General features: G+C 53.4%; 1 protein-coding gene across 3 annotated transcripts in view; it reads left to right on the forward strand.

Annotated features, from left to right (window-relative positions):
• The window catches only part of celsr3 (cadherin, EGF LAG seven-pass G-type receptor 3), a 52027-nt gene that overhangs the window by 14839 nt on the left and 20427 nt on the right, over nt 1–16761 (forward strand). For all 3 annotated transcript variants that reach the window (XR_015939681.1, XM_088637108.1, XM_088637109.1), the window contains exons 2-14: nt 2424–2773; nt 3935–4223; nt 7855–8077; nt 8840–8955; nt 9049–9137; nt 9664–9821; nt 10100–10263; nt 10564–10689; nt 10795–10964; nt 11343–11528; nt 11642–11752; nt 14992–15160; nt 16611–16752. Coding sequence is in view for 2 of the 3 variants with exons in the window: in XM_088637108.1 (XP_088493234.1) it covers nt 2424–2773; nt 3935–4223; nt 7855–8077; nt 8840–8955; nt 9049–9137; nt 9664–9821; nt 10100–10263; nt 10564–10689; nt 10795–10964; nt 11343–11528; nt 11642–11752; nt 14992–15160; nt 16611–16752 (2293 nt within the window). In the remaining variant the exon portion in view is untranslated. The remainder of the gene's footprint in view (nt 1–2423; nt 2774–3934; nt 4224–7854; nt 8078–8839; nt 8956–9048; nt 9138–9663; nt 9822–10099; nt 10264–10563; nt 10690–10794; nt 10965–11342; nt 11529–11641; nt 11753–14991; nt 15161–16610; nt 16753–16761) is intronic.

Consider the following 16761-nt stretch of genomic DNA (forward strand, 5'->3'; position numbering starts at 1 on the left):
CTCTCTCTCTCTCAAGGCAGAGTAAAGGTGAGGCTGGGAGGATTAACTCCATTATCTCATTCAAATTCAGCAAGCTTTATTGACGTGACTGGCGAATCACAGCGATGCCAATTCAATAGCAATTAGCGCACGGATTGCAAATATTTAGAATTACAGACACGTTCTTATTTTTTAAATCTCACCGCCATGTAGAATATTTATTAATTTTATTAGTTTAAAAGCCTCACTCTCTGTTCCTTGGGCTGTGACTGGAGATCACACTGCAGCTCTGTTGAGTTTGTTTTCCCAGTAGGGAATGTGACAGGCATGGGCAGCCAGGTCTGCCTGTGTCCAGTTTCTCTGGCCAGGCTGTGGTCACTGAGCCTGTCCTCTCTGGACAGCCAGGTCTGTCTGTGTGCAGTTTCTGTGTCCAGACTGCGGTCACTGAGCCTGTCCTCTCTGGACAGCCAGGTCTGCCTGTGTCCAGTGTGTGTGTCCAGACTGTGGTCACTGAGCCTGTCCTCTCTGGACAGCCAGGTCTGCCTGTGTCCAGTTTCTCTGGCCAGGCTGTGGTCACTGAGCTAATGATTCCAGAGCAGCAATATGTTTTCTGTGATGTGGTGACAAACATTCTACACAATTTTCCAAATGGGGTCTTACTAGTATATTATTCTCTTATAACGTTCCTTAAAATAGCTGTAAATCCTCACAGTTTTTCCCTTTTAATTGCTTCAAACGAAGTCTAGAAGATGAAAACAATGTGTCCATCCGTCTGCTTCCATTTCTCTCTATTCTCCCTGTCTCTCCCGATCTCCGTGTATCTCTCCCTCTCCCTACTTCTCCTGCTCTCTAACGTTTTAATCCTGAGATTATCCCGACTCGAAGGGTGACCTGCCTCCTGGTTCCTCTGTATTTTGCTATGCATCCTTTGGGAATGCTGCTCTCCTTTATTCCCAGGCTTTGATTCACATCCTTGGGAAAGAGCTGGAGATTTAGGGATGAGGCCAGGGTTGGTGGTGGGGATTTAAGTTAAAACTCCTGGAGCAATCTAGTTATTTAGGGAAAAGGTTACAATGTTACCTTTCAGGTAGTATTAGCTCCATGCATACCAGATGAAGAAGAGCTGCTAATAAATCATTTAATTGTTTTTTCTCTTTGGTTTGGAATGGGAGAGCAGTGGAATCTTTACTAAAGACAGGCAGTTTGTCTGTGTACACCAATTCCAGAAAGACTGGCTGTTGCCAAGACAGGGTTAGAAAGGCTGCCTGCCTCATGAGGTTTTGATCTCTCAGATTTGTTGGAGGATCAATGAGTCTTGGTGTTGGCCAGCCGGGCAGTCTGTGTGCTGGTCAGGGTGTGAGTGTTGGGGTGTCGGGCAGTCTGTGTGCTGGTCAGGGTGTGAGTGTTGGGGTGTCGGGCAGTCTGCGTGCTGGTCAGGGTGTGAGTGTTGGGGTGTCGGGCAGTCTGCGTGCTGGTCAGGGTGTGAGTGTTGGGGTGTCGGGCAGTCTGCGTGCTGGTCAGGGTGTGAGTGTTGGGGTGTCAGGCAGTCTGTGTGCTGGTCAGGGTGTGAGTGTTGGGGTGTCGGGCAGTGTGTGTGCTGGTCAGGGTGTGAGTGTTGGGGTGTCGGGCAGTCTGTGTGCTGGTCAGGGTGTGAGTGTTGGGGTGTCAGCAGTCTGTGTGCTGGTCAGGGTGTGAGTGTTGGGGTGTCAGGCAGTGTGTGTGCTGGTCAGGCAGTCTGTGTGCTGGTCAGGGTGTGAGTGTTGGGGTGTCAGGCAGTCTGTGTGCTGGTCAGGGTGTGAGTGTTGGGGTGTCGGGCAGTCTGTGTGCTGGTCAGGGTGTGAGTGTTGGGGTGTCAGCAGTCTGTGTGCTGGTCAGGGTGTGAGTGTTGGGGTGTCAGGCAGTCTGTGTGCTGGTCAGGGTGTGAGTGTTGGGGTGTCGGGCAGTCTGTGTGCTGGTCAGGGTGTGAGTGTTGGGGTGTCAGCAGTCTGTGTGCTGGTCAGGGTGTGAGTGTTGGGGTGTCGGGCAGTCTGTGCTGGTCAGGGTGTGAGTGTTGGGGTGTCGGGCAGTCTGTGTGCTGGTCAGGCAGTCTGTGTGCTGGTCAGGGTGTGAGTGTTGGGGTGTCAGGCAGTCTGTGTGCTGGTCAGGGTGTGAGTGTTGGGGTGTCGGGCAGTCTGTGTGCTGGTCAGGGTGTGAGTGTTGGGGTGTCGGGCAGTCTGTGCTGGTCAGGGTGTGAGTGTTGGGGTGTCGGGCAGTCTGTGTGCTGGTCAGGGTGTGAGTGTTGGGGTGTCGGGCAGTCTGTGTGCTGGTCAGGGTGTGAGTGTTGGGGTGTCGGGCAGTGTGTGTGCTGGTCAGGGTGTGAGTGTTGGGGTGTCGGGCAGGTGCTCAGGGTGCGCCCCCGCGGTGCCCCGGTGCCTCAGTGCGGGTCTCTCTGTCTCTCCCTGCAGACGGGGTCCACAGCGTGACGGCGCAGTGCGTGCTGCACGTGCTGATCATCACGGAGGAGATGCTGTCCAGCAGCGTGACGGTGCGCCTGCAGAACATGTCCCAGGAGCGCTTCCTGTCGCCCCTGCTGGGGCTCTTCGTGGACGGGGTGTCCGCCGTCCTCTCCGTGCCGCCCGAGGACGTCTTCGTCTTCAACGTCCAGCCCGACGCCGAGGCCGGTGGCGGCGCGGCGGAGATCCTGAACGTCAGCTTCTCGGCCGCCCTGCCCGGCGGACACTTCTTCCCCTCCGAGGCCCTGGAGGAGCAGCTGTACCTGAACCGACCGCGGCTCACCCAGCTGGCACAGCTGGAGGTGTGGGCAGGCTCGCCTCCGCCCGTTCCCCAGTCCGCTCGTCGGGCTGGGCCACACTTCACAGTGCTTTCTGTCCAACTCCTCCTCTTTCTGCACACAACCAAGGATTGGGTCACGTCACTCTTTCTTCCCCGTGATCGGTGTGTCTGTGTTGTTGATGGTGGTGTGGAGTTGACGCCTCTTTCCTCTCTCTCCCTCTCTGGCTCTCCCTCTTGTCCACTCTAATCCCTCGCTTCCTCTCCCCTCTCTTCCTCCTCCCCCCATTCCTCTTCCTCACTCTCTCCTCTCTCCCTCTTCCTACCTCTCTCCCTCTTCCTCCCTCTCTCCCTCTCTCACTCTCTCTCCTCCCTCTCCTGCCCCTCTCCCTCTCCTGCCCCTCTCCCTCCTCCCTCTCTCCTTCTCTCACTCTCCCTCTCTCACTCTCCCTCTCCTGCCCCTCTCCCTCTCTCACTCTCTCTCTCCTCCCTCTCCTGCCCCTCTCCCTCCTCCCTCTCTCCCTCTCTCACTCTCCCTCTCTCCCTCTCTCACTCTCCCTCTCCTGCCCCTCTCCCTCTCCTGCCCCTCTCCCTCCTCCCTCTCTCCATCTCTCACTCTCCCTCTCTCACTCTCCCTCTCCTGCCCCTCTCCCTCTCTCACTCTCTCTCTCCTCCCTCTCCTGCCCCTCTCCCTCCTCCCTCTCTCCCTCTCTCACTCTCCCTCTCCTGCCCCTCTCCCTCTCCTGCCCCTCTCCCTCCTCCCTCTCTCCCTCTCTCACTCTCCCTCTCCTGCCCCTCTCCCTCTCCTGCCCCTCTCCCTCCTCCCTCTCTCCATCTCTCACTCTCCCTCTCTCACTCTCCCTCTCCTGCCCCTCTCCCTCTCTCACTCTCTCTCTCCTCCCTCTCCTGCCCCTCTCCCTCCTCCCTCTCTCCCTCTCTCACTCTCCCTCTCCTGCCCCTCTCCCTCTCCTGCCCCTCTCCCTCCTCCCTCTCTCCCTCTCTCACTCTCCCTCTCTCTCTCCTCCCTCTCCTCCCTCTCCTGCCCCTCTCCCTCTCCTGCCCCTCTCCCTCTCCTGCCCCTCTCCCTCCTCCCTCTCTCCCTCTCTCACTCTCCCTCTCTCTCTCCTCCCTCTCCTCCCTCTCCTGCCCCTCTCCCTCTCCTGCCCCTCTCCCTCCTCCCCTGCAGGTCCTGCCGTTCGATGACAACGTGTGCTTGCGGGAGCCCTGCCAGAACTACATGAAGTGCATCTCGGTGCTGAAGTTCGACAGCTCCGCCCCCTTCATCTCATCCCCCTCCATCCTCTTCCGCCCCATTCACCCCATCACCGGCCTGCGCTGTCGCTGCCCCCCCGGCTTCACCGGCGACTACTGCGAGACCGAGATCAACCTCTGCTACTCCAGCCCCTGCCTGAACGAGGGCGTGTGCGTGGCCAGGGAGGGGGGCTTCACCTGCATCTGCACCGAAGACTACACAGGTGAGTCGGCCTCTCGGGGGGGGTCAAGAGACAAAAAATAAGCATCACGCGAACCGATCATTGGGCCGCTGACATGCCATCTGTCACGCCCTCTGCAGCCAGAGGGCGCTCCTTCTCTGTCCTGTCCCTAGTTTCCGGTCTGCTGTCCTTCCTGTCCCTCTCTTTCCCTTGGGCTATATATTTCCGGGTCTTGCACTCTGTCCTGGCTCAGCATTGACGTTCGGATGTCCTGAGACCCGCCTAGCACCAGGGCGCCCCACGTCCGCTCCCTGAGGGCATAGGTTTCTATACGGCATTCCTGAACTCTTTGCACTAATGAGCCCGGGCCTTTTTCCCGTCTTGCCGCTACGCATATGGGTCTTTTTCTGCTCTCCTCCTCCCCACGGTTAGTCCCTTTGGACGTCCGTGACACCATCGCGATCAGCCAATCATTGCTCAAGTGTCACCGCGACCAGCCAATCATGGCTCACGCGACATCACAGTCAGCCAATCGCTGCTTGGGTTCCGTCATGATTAGCCAATCAGTGCTGACTGCAAGTGCCACACGTTGTCTCCCTCTTTTGCTGCCTCTGTCTCTCTCTGTCCGAGTCCTTCTTAGAAAACACTAGTCTAAATAACTTTTCAGACCCTTCCAATTCACGGGAAGCCCACAAGGGACTAACACACTGCGTGACCTCACTGGCCTAGAGTGGGTATTGCCCCCCAACTTCTACATTTCCCCAATGACTGTTTTTGAGTCAGAGCCTTCCTCTTACGCTGCGCTCCGTCCTCCGTTTGTCTGAGCCTCTCTCGCTCTCAGTTTTCCGGCTGTGGCTCTCGGAGACATTGTGATTCAGGATGAGCTTCGTTGGGCACGACAGCAGGGCAGCCCTGACACACAGCGCCGCCCCCTCCCTCTGTCTCCAGCAGCACCGCCCTGTCTGCAGCAGTACAGAGCCTCTGTCTGTGCGGGGGCGCAGGCCAGGCTGCGCTCCAGGCCTGTGTTTTAATGAATTCGGTGCAGGAGACAGGAGATCCCGGTATCTGGGTCCTGATCTGTCTGTGTCTGACTCACGGCACTGTAGAACAAAGAGCATGGGAGGCAGCAGTCTGGGATGAGGTCTCCAGTGCAGGTTTCGGAACCGAATAACAGAGGAGAAGGCGCCGTCCTCACTGGGAAATGGGAATTGTTTAGCAGAAAGGAATCTTATTATCCGCGACAGTAATATGTCCTAAGCTGCCAGTTGCTGATATAGCGAGAGATACGTGTATCGGAGGATTTCATATCGTTTTTTGAATTCAGCGTAATTTTTTCATATATCTGTTAGTTTTTTATCAGGCAGCAACAGGTTAATTAAAAAGGTTTGTCTTTTGCCTCATCTCATCACAGGCAGGGATTAGGGTAGTTGGAAATGTAACTCCTTTTCATCTCAGTCTAATTGCATTTAAATCAGACGCAATACCGTCAATAATGGCCTGTATTATATTGGAGGAAGGCTGATATCATCTTCCCAGAGAGCCTCCGAATGAGTGTCCTCACACCGGAGGGACACAACTACTGAGCACAGAGCCACACACTGCAAACGTGTCTGCAAGCAAGCACACACACGCAGACACACACAAGCATACACACACATGCACACACCCAAGCACAAAAGTGCAAATGGCCATGTGCTGCTAACACACACACAAATGAAAATCATTGCACACCCATTTGTATCCCCATATATATAATTATCAACAAACATTTCTTGATATTCACAACAGATTACTATTATTATTATTATTATTATTATTATTATTATTATGAAAAATCACAGACTGGCTTGCAGCCGTCTCTTCTCTCTCTTCCACTTTTCCTGCCCTCGCCCTCCCTCCACTGAATTCCATCTGATTGGCCTGACGATCATTAACAGGATTGGCAAAGCAATTACATCTTCATTCCAAGCAGGGGAGACCCAGTCCCGCTCGTTTTAATAGGGCGCCACTAAATCACCAGCTCCTGAAGGCCGCCACCAGCCTGTGATCAATTGGACTAGTGATTGGTTAGATTAAGTCATTTAAGAACGGCCCTCATCAGCTCTCTTACTCACGCAAATTGCTGGTCAGATTGATCAGTGACTCGGAAGTGTTCTTGATTGATAGAAACAGGTGATTTGGGACAAATTAAAGGCAGGAGACCTGTGTTTCAAACGATACACTATCCCTCCCTCCTTTGTGAAAACCTATGAAACAGACATAGGATCTAATCAAATTAATCAGTGGAATAAAGAAAATGAATTGAGTATGTGAACTGTGTGAAATAAGGAGCAGGCCTAGTGATGTATTTCTGATTCTTGTGATGGTACAGTGGTGCTAGGAAGTTTGTGAGAATTTTCTGAATTTCTGCATAAATTTGACAGATCAGATCTTCATCTAAGTCATAAAAATAGATAAATTGAACCCAGTAAAACAAATAACACACAAAAGGATAAACGTTTTCATTCATTTATTGGTCAAAATTATGTAACATTAAATGTCTTTGTCGGCAAAAGTATGTGAACCTCTAGGATTATCAGTTCAGTTAAGGGGATAATTAGAGTCAGGAGTGTCAGTCAATGGGATGACAATCAGGTGTGAGTTTGGGTGGCCCTGCCCTATTTAAAAAACATAAACCTGAGTCCTCACTGTTAGTCTGGTCTTCATTGTGCAGGTGAATGCCCTGATCAAAGGAGGTTTCTGAGGACCTTGGAAAAAGAGTTGTCGATGCTGGAAAAGGTTACAAAATGATTTCTAAAGACTTTGGGCTTCACCAGTCCACTGTCAGGCCGATAGTGGAACCCCAGGGTAATGTCTAAAGATCTGCAGTCCTCTCTTGCACTGGCTAACGACAGTGTTCATGAGTCCATGAAGCTCAACAGAAGGTGGGCCCTGAAGCAAGATGGTGACCCTGAACATGCAAGTCAGTCTATCAGAGAATGGGTGAAGTGGAAGAAATGTTGTTCTGGAATGGCCGAGTCATTTCAAATAAGTGTTGTGGCAGGACCAAAGGTGGGGGTTCATGCGAGAAAGCCCCCCAACATCCCCGAGGTGAAGCAGTTCTGTAAGGAGGACCGGGCCACAGTTCCTCCAAGCTGATGTGCGGAACTGATCAACCGTTACCGTATATGAATGTTTGGTTGAAGTCATTGCTGCTCAAGGGGGGGTCACGCCAGTTACTGAAGCAGAGGCTCACATGCTTTTTCCGACAAAGACTTTTAATGTTGGATCAGTAAATGAATGGAAAAACTATATCCTTTTGTGTGATTGTTTTATTGGGTTCTCTCTTTTTATGACCGAGATGAAGCTCTAATCACGTTTTAGGTCAGAGTCATGGGAAAATTCGAGCACCACTGTATGTGTATGAAGCCTGTCTGACTGATGTCTGTCGCTCTTGTCTCCTGCCTCACTGTGTTAACAGTGCCATTAACTGGCGATTAATGCAGTGTCCTGTTAACCCTTCTCACTCTGGTGATGGAATAGAGGGCTAGGGCCCGGGCTGTGAGAGACCGTGTGTAGTACGGTGCACAGGTGATGGACTGATCTAGACTGCAGGCTGATGGCCTGGCCTCTCGAGAAACTGCCCCCTCTCTCTGACCCGAGCCCTGTGCCGTCCGGCCTCTTCCTCCGCCAGGTGACCGCTGTGAGGTGGACCGCAGGAAGGGGCGCTGTGTCCCGGGGGTGTGCCGGAACGGGGGGACGTGCCGGGACCTGGCGGAGGGGGGGTTCCGCTGCGACTGCCCGGCCGGGGGGTTCGAGCGCCCCTACTGCGCCGTCTCCGCGCGCTCCTTCCCCCCGAAGTCCTTCGTCATGTTCCGGGGTCTGCGGCAGCGTTTCCACCTGTCCATCTCGCTCTCGTGAGTCCAGCTCCCTCGGACGCCGTAGCTTGAGGGAACGTTTCCGCAGGTCTCTCCTCCCGGCGGCTGTCAGGGTGTATGACGCTGCCCTGGGCCAGGACTGTCAGCCCTTCATCTGCTCCTCTAGGGACAGCATGTTTGCTCCATTGTACTTTTTGGACAATCAGTCTGTATAAACCTATGCACATTTTATTGTTTTTACAGTGGCTATGATCAGCACATTTTGCACACACCTGTGTATTTATTTCTCTTTATTTATTTTGTTGCCTTTTGTTTTATCACTATTCTGATGTCTTTTTTGCTTGTCTTGGGCTGGACTGCTGTAACACATCAATTTCCCTACGGGATTAATAAAGTATTATCTATCTAGCTCCGCGCACCGGGGGTGCTGGGGCACAAGGGGTGGCTCTGTGCACAACGCGATTGTGCAGCACTGAGCAGAATGATTGGGTTTGATGGAGTTGTGTAACACTGTTCAGAACGTGAGCGTTTGATGGACTTGTGTGACTGTTTGATGGAGTTGTGCAGCACTCTCCAGAGTGTGACTGTGTTTGATGGAGTTGTGTGGCACTGTGCCCTACTTTTTATGCAGTATAGTACAGTATTAAACAATTTGGTATAGTAACATGTCCCATTACTAATAGCACCGCATAGTTGCACACTACACAACGGCATAGCTCAGCCTGGCTCATCTTAGCTCAGAACCGTTCTGGATGCTGAATGCCCGGCTCTGACCCGCTCCTCCCCCTGTCCGTCCCCCAGCTTCGCCACACTGGAGAGCAACGGACTGCTGCTTTATAATGGGCGCTTCAACGAGAAGCACGACTTCATCGCACTGGAGATCGTGGAGGGGCAGGTGCAGCTCAAGTACTCCACAGGTCCGTCTCGCCTCTGCTGCCTCTCTGCTCAAAGGCCTTTTTCCACCTTTACCCGGCCTCTGACCTCTCCCTGTCTTGTTCGCCTGTCCTCAGGTGAGTCCTCCACCCAGGTGAGCCCCTACCTGCCCGGGGGAGTGAGCGATGGCAACTGGCACACAGTCCAGATCCACTACTACAACAAGGTACACTGCCTGTCTGTCTGCCTGCCTGCCTGCCAGCCCACCTCTCTGCCTGGTGTAAGAGACTCCCAGGATCTCCTCAGCCTCAGTCTCATAGTCGGCCTCTTCGCTGGCGGGCAGTGATGAAGGAAGACTAGGTTTTCCTTTGTCCAGTATTCAAGGTGAACAGCTCAGAGTCTAGACTTTAGCTACCACCCTGTCCCTGCCCTCCCTTTCCTCCTCCCCACCCTTCCGTCAGCTGAGAGCTTCCTTGCCCCCTCAGCCACTGGCCAGGCCCGGCCGGCGCTTATCTACGGCCTGGAAACCTCCATGAACTGCAAGTTTCAGGTGCCCCCTAGTGGATGTTCAGTCTAACTGCATACAGGGGGTTTGTCTTGTCTATGGGGCCAGAGCATCCCGGAGTCTGCCTGTGTTGTCTCCTGTCTGCCTGTCAGTTCCCTACGCCCCCTTGCCCCGTCCTCCTGTGCGCCAAGCGTCCTCTCAGGCGGTGTCCCTACAGTGTCCCTCTGGCTCTCCCTCTGCCCCTCAGCCCAAGCGCAGCGCGGCGGGCGAGGCACAGGGCCCCTCGGAGCAGAAGGCGGCGGTGCTGACGGTGGACGACTGCGACACGGCTGTGGCCCTGACCTTCGGCCAGCAGATCAGCAACTACAGCTGTGCGGCGCAGGGCCTGCAGAGCAGCTCCAAGAAGTGAGTCGCCGAAGGGCCAGCGTGCACCTCGCTCAGTTAATTGAATAATTGGCTTTCCCAATTAAGCAATTAGACCAATTAAGTATTTCAAGCTTGGATGGATGGTCCCTCTAGTCCTCGGGGGACAGTTTAACGAGCCCTGCCCTCTGAGGCCCGTCTCAGCAGAGTATTAGCTGTAAAGGCTCACAGCAGCGCCTCTGCGGGAGCAGTGGTGTGTGTCCCTGTACTCTTCTTCTGTCATCTTTGCTCTGTCTCTCCTCTCTCCTCCGTGCTCGCAGGTCCCTGGACCTGACCGGCCCCCTGCTGCTGGGCGGCGTCCCCAACCTCCCTGGGAATTTTCCGGTGCAGAGCCGCGAGTTCATCGGCTGCATGCGGGACCTGCACATCGACAACCGCCCCGTCGACATGGCGACCTACATCGCCAACAACGGCACGCTGCCCGGTCAGTCCCCCGGCCCGCGGGATATCTGCTGAAGAGCAGTGTTACAGAGTGGGGCTCCGTCGCTCCCTCCCGTCCTCCTGAATCTTTCTCCCTCCGTCCCTGTCCTTCTCTCCTCCACTCTGTGCGCCTCTCCATCCCTCCCTCCCTCCCTCTCTCTCTCTCTCTCGCTTACTCTTTCCCTCCTCTCTCACATTCTCCACTTTCTCCTTCCTCCTGTCTCTTTCACTCTCTCCTCTCACTCCTTTCCCTCTCTCCTGTCTCTCTTCCTACTTCACTCTCTTCCCCTCTCCTGTCTCCCAGGCTGCAGTGCCAAGCTGCCGTTCTGTAAGGTCAACCCCTGCCAGAACGGAGGAACCTGCCGGGTCAGCTGGGAGACCTTCTCCTGCGACTGCCCCCTGGGCTTCGGGGGCAAGGACTGCAGCCACGGTGAGTCCGGCGGCCGCGCAGACCGGCAGGAGGGCACGCCGGGACAGCTGCACCCTCCTGGGGATTGACCTTCTGTCCCTCCCCTCTCCCTCCATCTCTGAGCAGTGATGCACCACCCTCACCGCTTCCTGGGGAACAGCGCCCTCTGGTGGGACCTGAAGGGGGAGGCGACGATCTCGATGCCCTGGTACCTGGGACTGGTGTTCCGGACCAGGGGCAGCGATGGAGTGCTTCTGCAGGCGCAGGCTGGGCAGTACACCAACATCCTCTTCCAGGTCAGAGAGAGACCCCTGCAGACCAGTATGAAACCGCCACCGGCTGTACTACACCAGTACAGAGCTGGCGTGACTAAGCTGTGATGGTACACAGTCTACTAGTTCAGGTTGCATCTCTAATTCAGCGTATCGCTGGTTGTGGTGATGGCCAGGTTATATCTAATTTTGGATGTCTACTTTAATCTCTGCATCTGCGTTGCATACATTGAGAGTGTAATTGGGCAGTACAAAATGGCACTGACCGGTACGGGGTGTCACTGACCGGTACGGGGTGTCACTGACCGGTACGGGGTGTCAGCAGTACAGAGTGTGATGGAGCATCGCAGATTCTCGGCTGAGTGTTGCTCTGCTAACCCCGTGTCCCGCCCGTGGGTGCAGCTGTCCGGAGGCCAGCTGGTGTTCTCGGTGAGCCGCGGGTCGACCCGTGCGGTCAGGCTGCTGCTGGACGCGGTGGCGGTGGACGACGGCCGCTGGCACAACCTGCAGCTGGAGCTGCGCAACGTGAGCAGCGGGAGGGACGCACGCTACGTCGCCACCGTCCGGCTCGACTTCGGCCTCTTCCAGGTGCGTCAGGCGGGTGTGCGGCCCGGTCCCGCGTCCACGCGGCTGTCTGTGTGCGGGCGCGTCCAGCAGTGTCTCCGAGTTGGTAATGCCCTCTCTGTCCCCCTCTCTCCCAGGGGACAGTGGTAGTGGGCAGTGAGCTCCATGGGCTCAAAGTGAAACACCTGCATGTTGGGGGCATCCTGGGGGCTGGAGAGGTGCAGAGCGGCATGAAGGGCTGCATTCAGGTGAGTCTGACACCTGTGTAAACACACCTGTCTGTACACACTGTGTGCAGGTGAGTCTAACACCTGTATCAACACACCTGTCTGTACACACTGTGTGCAGCTGAGTCTGACACCTGTATCAGCACACCTGTCTGTACACACTGTGTGCAGGTGGGTCTCACGCCTGTATCAACACACCTGTCTGTACACACTGTGTGCAGGTGAGACTGATACCTGTATTAACACACCTGTCTGTACACACTGTGTGCAGGTGAGTCTGACACCTGTATCAACACACCTGTCTGTACACACTGTGTGCAGCTGAGTCTGACACCTGTATCAGCACACCTGTCTGTACACACTGTGTGCAGCTGAGTCTGACACCTGTATCAACACACCTGTCTGTACACACTGTGTGCAGCTGAGTCTGACACCTGTATCAACACACCTGTCTGTACACACTGTGTGCAGGTGAGTCTGACACCTGTATCAACACACCTGTCTGTACACACTGTGTGCAGCTGAGTCTGACACCTGTATCAACACACCTGTCTGTACACACTGTGTGCAGCTGAGTCTGACACCTGTATCAACACACCTGTCTGTACACACTGTGTGCAGCTGAGTCTGACACCTGTATCAACACACCTGTCTGTACACACTGTGTGCAGCTGAGTCTGACACCTGTATCAACACACCTGTCTGTACACACTGTGTGCAGCTGAGTCTGACACCTGTATCAACACACCTGTCTGTACACACTGTGTGCAGGTGAGTCTGACACCTGTATCAACACACCTGTCTGTACACACTGTGTGTAGCTGAGTCTGACACCTGTATCAACACACCTGTCTGTACACACTGTGTGCAGCTGAGTCTGACACCTGTATCAACACACCTGTCTGTACACACTGTGTGCAGGTGAGTCTGATACCTGTGTCAACACACCTGTCTGTACACACTGTGTGCAGGTGGGTCTGACACCTGTGTAAACACACCTGTCTGTACACACTGTGTGCAGGTGAGTCTGACACCTGTATCAACACACCTGTCTGTACACACTGTGTGCAGCTGAGTCTGACACCTGTATCAACACACCTGTCTGTACACACTGTGTGCAGGTGAGTCTGACACCTGTATCAACACACCTGTCTGTACACACTGTGTGCAGGTGAGTCTGACACCTGTATCAACACACCTGTCTGTACACACTGTGTGCAGCTGAGTCTGACACCTGTATCAACACACCTGTCTGTACACACTGTGTGCAGCTGAGTCTGACACCTGTATCAACACACCTGTCTGTACACACTGTGTGCAGCTGAGTCTGACACCTGTATCAACACACCTGTCTGTACACACTGTGTGCAGCTGAGTCTGACACCTGTATCAACACACCTGTCTGTACACACTGTGTGCAGGTGAGTCTGATACCTGTGTCAACACACCTGTCTGTACACACTGTGTGCAGGTGGGTCTGACACCTGTGTAAACACACCTGTCTGTACACACTGTGTGCAGGTGAGTCTGACACCTGTATCAACACACCTGTCTGTACACACTGTGTGCAGCTGAGTCTGACACCTGTATCAACACACCTGTCTGTACACACTGTGTGCAGGTGAGTCTGACGCCTGTATCAACACACCTGTCTGTACACACTGTGTGCAGCTGAGTCTGACGCCTGTATTAACACACCTGTCTGTACACACTGTGTGCAGCTGAGACTGATACCTGTATCAACACACCTGTCTGTACACACTGTGTGCAGCTGAGTCTGACACCTGTATTAACACACCTGTCTGTACACACTGTGTGCAGCTGAGTCTGACACCTGTATCAACACACCTGTCTGTACACACTGTGTGCAGGTGAGTCTGACACCTGTATTAACACACCTGTCTGTACACACTGTGTGCAGGTGGGTCTCACGCCTGTATCAACACACCTGTCTGTACACACTGTGTGCAGCTGAGTCTGACACCTGTATCAACACACCTGTCTGTACACACTGTGTGCAGGTGAGTCTGACACCTGTGTAAACACACCTGTCTGTACACACTGTGTGCAGGTGAGTCTGACACCTGTGTAAACACACCTGTCTGTACACACTGTGTGCAGCTGAGTCTGACACCTGTATCAACACACCTGTCTGTACACACTGTGTGCAGGTGAGTCTGACACCTGTATCAACACACCTGTCTGTACACACTGTGTGTAGCTGAGTCTGACACCTGTATCAACACACCTGTCTGTACACACTGTGTGCAGCTGAGTCTGACACCTGTATCAACACACCTGTCTGTACACACTGTGTGCAGGTGAGTCTGATACCTGTATCAACACACCTGTCTGTACACACTGTGTGCAGGTGGGTCTGACACCTGTGTAAACACACCTGTCTGTACACACTGTGTGCAGCTGAGTCTGACACCTGTATCAACACACCTGTCTGTACACACTGTGTGCAGGTGAGTCTGACACCTGTATCAACACACCTGTCTGTACACACTGTGTGCAGGTGAGTCTGACACCTGTGTAAGCACACCTGTCTGTACACACTGTGTGCAGGTGAGTCTGATACCTGTATCAACACACCTGTCTGTACACACTGTGTGCAGGTGAGTCTGACACCTGTATTAACACACCTGTCTGTACACACTGTGTGCAGGTGGGTCTCACGCCTGTATCAACACACCTGTCTGTACACACTGTGTGCAGCTGAGTCTGACACCTGTATCAACACACCTGTCTGTACACACTGTGTGCAGGTGAGTCTGACACCTGTGTAAACACACCTGTCTGTACACACTGTGTGCAGGTGAGTCTGACACCTGTGTAAACACACCTGTCTGTACACACTGTGTGCAGCTGAGTCTGACACCTGTATCAACACACCTGTCTGTACACACTGTGTGCAGGTGAGTCTGACACCTGTGTAAACACACCTGTCTGTACACACTGTGTGCAGCTGAGTCTGACACCTGTATCAACACACCTGTCTGTACACACTGTGTGCAGGTGAGTCTGACACCTGTATCAACACACCTGTCTGTACACACTGTGTGCAGGTGAGTCTGACACCTGTATCAACACACCTGTCTGTACACACTGTGTGCAGCTGAGACTGATACCTGTATCAGCACACATCTATGTACATTCCACATTCTGGAGAATTTGACATTTGATATCTGTCTCTCTGTCCCTCTGTCTGCCCATGTGTCTGTGTTTCTGTCTCTGTTCACCTGTCTGTCCATCAGGGGGTGCGTCTGGGGGACACTCCTTCAGGAATCCCCCTGCCAAAACCATCCCGCACAATAAGAGTGGAAGCGGGGTGCAGTGTGGGGAACCCCTGTGACTCCAAGCCCTGCCCCCCTAACAGTGAGTGCATCGACGACTGGGAGCGAGCCAGCTGCCGCTGTTATCCAGGTACATTACACCTGCCTGACTGTCTGTATGACTGAGCTCATCTCTGCCTGACTGTCTGTATGACTGAGCTCATCTCTGCCTGACTGTCTGCCTGACTGGCTGGCTGCCTGATTACCTGTCAGTCTATCTGACTTCCTGCTTTGCTGTAAGATTGACTGTCTGTCTGCCTGACTCTCCATCTGCCTGCCTGTCGGACTGAGAACTGCCTGTCTGTATGACTGTCTGTCTAACTGAGTAACTATCTGCCTGTCTGACTGTAAGACTGAGTAACTGTCTGTCTGTCTGCCTGTCTGTAAGACTAGCTCTCTGTCCACCTGTCTGTATGACTGATTAACTTTCTGTCTGCCTGCCTGCCTGTGACAGAGTGTTTGCCTGTCGGTCTGACTAACTGACTGTCCGCCTGTCTGTATGACTGATTAAGTTTCTGTCTGCCTGTCTGTAAGACTAGCTCTCTGTCCACCTGTCTGTATGACTGATTAACTTTCTGTCTGCCTGACTCGGTGACTGTCTGTCTGACTGTAAGACTAGCTCTCTGTCTGCCTGTCTGTCTGACTGAGTGATGACAAGGGTGGGCAGGGGAAACAGAGAGACAGAGGGGGAGGAGTGCAGAGCTTGGGGGCAAGAAGAGGGAGAAGACAAGGGGTGGAGAGGGGGCCGGGGAGGGATGGGGAGAAAGGAGATGAAAGGCTTAGAAGGAGAGCAGGAGGAGAAAACAGGAAGCCGGAAGGAGGGAGAGGAGGCGGAAGAAAAGGGTAAGAAAGAAGGAGAGAGAGGAGATGGCAAGCGAGCAAACATGCTCCTTAATTAACACCAAACACAATCAACTCAATTTAATTAGTGTATCATTAATTGCTAATAAACCTCCGGAATTAGCTTTTGTAAAGAGCGAGAGGAATAAAAGACTTTTACAAAAAGTTTGCCTTTGTAACCTCTAAACTGTGCATTATTCCTTCACATCTTCTGGTGCTAATTCAGTGATTAACAATTAATTAACAGTCAGTGTTATATAAAGGACATGCTAATTAGAGTGAAGAGAACTAATTAGGAAATGTGTGACTGTGCAGTTTCTCTAGTAGCAACAGAGCAAAGCACTGGGGACCTGATGTTGTCACTGATGCTATCTGCCTGTCTCTCAGTCTCTCTGCCTGTCACTTAATCTCTCAGCTTCTGTCCATCTCTCAGCCTCTTTGCCTGTCCATCAGTCTCTCTGCCTGTCTGTCTCTCAACCTTTATCTGTCTGCCTCAGTCTCCCTGTCTGTCCCTCAGCCTGAACCTGAAGGTTTCTAGCCTGTCTGGTCCTGATGTTGTGTCCACCTCTCTGTCCTGGGTGTCTCATGGGTTTTGTCTTTTTAATGACGCTTTCTACATTTTGTGTGCAACTGTCCACCTGGTACACTGTCCTTAATGTCTCCTGCTCTGCTTGTCTGTCTGCCTATATGTGGCTGTCCAGGCTACTATGGGAAGGACTGTATAGATGCCTGTCAGCTGAACCCCTGTGAGAATGAAGCTCAGTGCCACCACAGGCGCAACAGCTCCCATGGGTACACCTGTGACTGCAAGGATAACCACTTCGGGCAGTACTGCCAGCACAGGTGAGCTCG

Source organism: Lepisosteus platostomus, chromosome 6 (assembly GCF_059453375.1).
Source record: "Lepisosteus platostomus isolate fLepPlt1 chromosome 6, fLepPlt1.hap1, whole genome shotgun sequence".
NCBI lineage: Eukaryota > Metazoa > Chordata > Actinopteri > Semionotiformes > Lepisosteidae > Lepisosteus > Lepisosteus platostomus.